At 39.5% G+C, this 3113-nt stretch overlaps 1 protein-coding gene across 1 annotated transcript; it reads left to right on the top strand.

Annotated features, from left to right (window-relative positions):
• Window positions 1-210: 210 nt before the first annotated feature.
• Window positions 211-1940, top strand: LOC309488950 (uncharacterized protein). Its single transcript, XM_082157400.1, has 2 exons — window positions 211-218; window positions 777-1940. Exon 2 carries the CDS (start codon window positions 933-935, stop codon window positions 1854-1856), a length of 924 nt encoding a protein of 307 aa, XP_082013526.1. The 5' UTR covers window positions 211-218; window positions 777-932; the 3' UTR covers window positions 1857-1940.
• The last annotated feature ends 1173 nt before the right edge of the window (window positions 1941-3113 follow it).

Genomic DNA, 3113 nt, shown 5'->3' with positions numbered 1-3113 from the left:
CAACAATGGAGGACATACAGCAGATCCTATTCTTGCTTCTCGGTGTGTGGCTGTTTATCTCAAGGAAGAGACAATATTTGTTTGAGCAAAGGCTACATGCTGCAAGGAAAAACACAGCGGAAAAATACAGGGGAATTCGGGAAATTTTAAGGAGCTGGGACGAGACAGACAACCGCGCGAGTAAAGACAAGGCAAGACAAACAAGACGGCGCAGGCGGGTAAGCTTGAGCTAAGCTAACTTTTTTATGTCATGTATTAATGTATTTCGTCTTATGTGCTAACTAAGCAATATTGTTATAGATTAAATAACCCTACACTGAATAAATAAGTACAATAAGCCCTGCCTGTGAAACCAGATTTTAACTGTGCCAACTGTAAACTACAGTCTATTCATTAAGCACTATGAAGGTTACTTTTTAAGATCATTAAACTTTTACATGAATCTGTTGATGCCTATATTATTACAAGTGCAATACTAGTTGTGGTTAATGATAGATTAGAAGTATAATTTTGAGAAAATAGTTATATCTGTAAGCTATTTTTTCTTTGTGCTTTAATGACACCAAAGTTCCCTCTCTGGTGCAGTATATTAGATATTTTAACAAATTTATATATTCTATCGTGTCCAAGGGTAACTCTTACAATGTTTATAATACTTTATATAATACTTTATGTATTTTTTCATCCGGCGTATGATAGTTGCACTTTTAATTAAATGACCCACCATCACTGCGACATTGTATTAATCTTAACTTTTTTGTTTGTTTGTTTTCTAGATACTCAATCTGGTGCAAAATCAGCGCCGCAGACCAACCGTTTGGACTTTCAGCCGCTCAAATGACTGGTGGGATGTGATCGTTCCAGGATTCACACACACACAGTGGTTGAACAACTTCAGGTTGTCTGAAGAAACATTTATATTCCTTTGTGCCATGGTGCATCCAGCAATGGAAAAGCAGGACACAAACTACAGAGAGTGTGTTCCCCTTAAGAAAAGAGTTGCCATTGCACTATGGAAGCTTGCAACCAACAGCGACTACAGAAGTATTGGCCATCTTTTTGGAGTCAGCAGAACAACAGTGTGTCGGTGCGTCCAGGAATTCTGCAAGGCCGCTAGCATGTTGTTAGTTCCAGAACAGATATGTTTCCCTGACCAGCAGAAGTTCAAAGAGATGGCAGCCTACTTTGAGAACCGGTGGGGGCTTCCACAGTGTGTTGGTGCCATTGATGGGTCACACATACCCATAATAGCCCCAAAGGAGTACCACTGCGATTACTTTAATAGAAAAGGCTGGCATTCCATCATCCTGCAAGGAGTAGTTGACGGAAAAGGACTATTTTGGAGTGCATATGCAGGAATGGCTGGAAGTTTGCATGATGCTCGGGTTCTGAGACTATCTACATTGTGGGAGTTGGTCGAGCGTGGAAGCCTCTACCCAGCTTGCACCAGGAACATCAGTGGGGTGAATGCTGGCTTTTATGTGCTAGGAGACTCTGCCTACCCTTTGCAGAATTGGCTCCTAAAACCATTCCCTGACAATGGCCGGCTGACAGCAGAACAACTGACCTACAACAAAAAAGTGTGCAGGGCTCGGGTGGTGGTAGAAAATGCTTTTGGGAGACTCAAAGGAAGGTGGCGGTGCCTTATGAAGAGGAATGACAGCGACATCGAACTGGTGAAGTCCATGGTGTTGACTTGTTGTGCTCTGCACAATCTTTGTGAAAGGCATGGAGAGGATTACCAGCACGAATGGGATACACCTGTTGCTGCAGAGCCTGTGGTGCCACTGGCACAGGGTGCAGAGGAGGAGGGCAGGGATGTACGCGAGGGTCTGATGCGTTATTTGAACAGTTAAATCTGTTGTACAGATAGCAAAGGCACACCTGTGTAAACGCTAAGTTTTGATTTTATGGACATGAATAAATCCTTTTTACTTTTACCCTGCCTCTTCATATTTTGTGAAATATTTTTGCCGCTGCCTCTTATGTAGATGGTGTTTAAACATGAGGTATAATTCATTTTGGGTAGCTATATCAAATGGCCAAACTGGTAACGCTTAAGATAATACTGCGCAAGTACACATAATTTACAGCATACCTTTTGGTAATTATAGAGTGTGTACATGTAATTATAGGGGAACAATTTATAATATTTGGTGAATAAAGGAGTAATAAGTACAACCATGAAAAATACAAATAAAATGCAGTATTTCATAACTAAGCTACCCAACTAAGGGCTAATTATTTTAATATTACATGGTATGTAGCTTATGACCTATTATGCTAAAAAACATGGAAAATTACAAATAATTTATGCAGTAATTCATGATTACAGCCCGGAAAGTACTGCGTAAGTACACCGAATTTACAGCGTACCTTTCTGTAATTATTGTACATACTTTATAAGTACACGTGTAATTATAAGGGAACAATTTATAATATTTATAATATTAATTTATAATATTTGGGGTAAAGGACTTATTACTCTGCAATACCTATGACTGTAAAAATAAATAAATTCAGATTTTGTTTGCAATAAATGTAAAGTAACACATTGCTAACTATTTTGTATTTAAGGCAAGCATAATCTCCCAAATGGCCATTATGGCCAAGGTAGCAAACAATAGATGTCATTGACACCAGATGACAGGAACATTAATAAAACGACCTCAATTTATAGAATGGGTAAGGGAGGAATTGTGTGAGATGGCCATTGAACACAGGACACATGAGGTAATGAAAAAGTACTTTAATTTAAAAAGTCAAACAAATGCTATTGACAAAAAAATGAGCTGTGCGACTGAAAAAAGGTTTTGTAAACAAGTGCAAACAAAAATTAAAAGTGCAAACAAAGTAAACGAGTGCAAACAAAAAACTAAATAAGTCCAAAAAAATTAAACAAGTCCAAAAAAGTAAACAAGTCTAAAGTGCTGTGTGCAAAAGAGCACAAGTGGCTGGATCATGGCACAGGGTTGGGGCGACTACTCAACGCCTGCACCAGCTGACTGAGCGTGCCGAGGAAGGCCTGATTGAAGCTTGCAGACTGCTCCATGTGTTGGCGAGTTAGTTCAGCCTCATGCCGCCTTGCCTCACGTGCATCCTCCAGCATAAGT

The sequence above is a fragment of the Leuciscus leuciscus genome (genome assembly GCF_965113295.1).
Source record: "Leuciscus leuciscus genome assembly, chromosome: 24".
Lineage (NCBI taxonomy): Eukaryota > Metazoa > Chordata > Actinopteri > Cypriniformes > Leuciscidae > Leuciscus > Leuciscus leuciscus.
The sequence above is the reverse complement of the archived record's forward strand: the minus strand, read 5'-3'. Positions and strand labels throughout refer to the sequence as shown.

Excerpts from the sequence above, each read along its gene's own strand:
- LOC309488950 (XM_082157400.1), top strand. The coding sequence starts at position 933 with ATGGTGCATCCAGCAATGGAAAAGCAGGACACAAACTACAGAGAGTGT.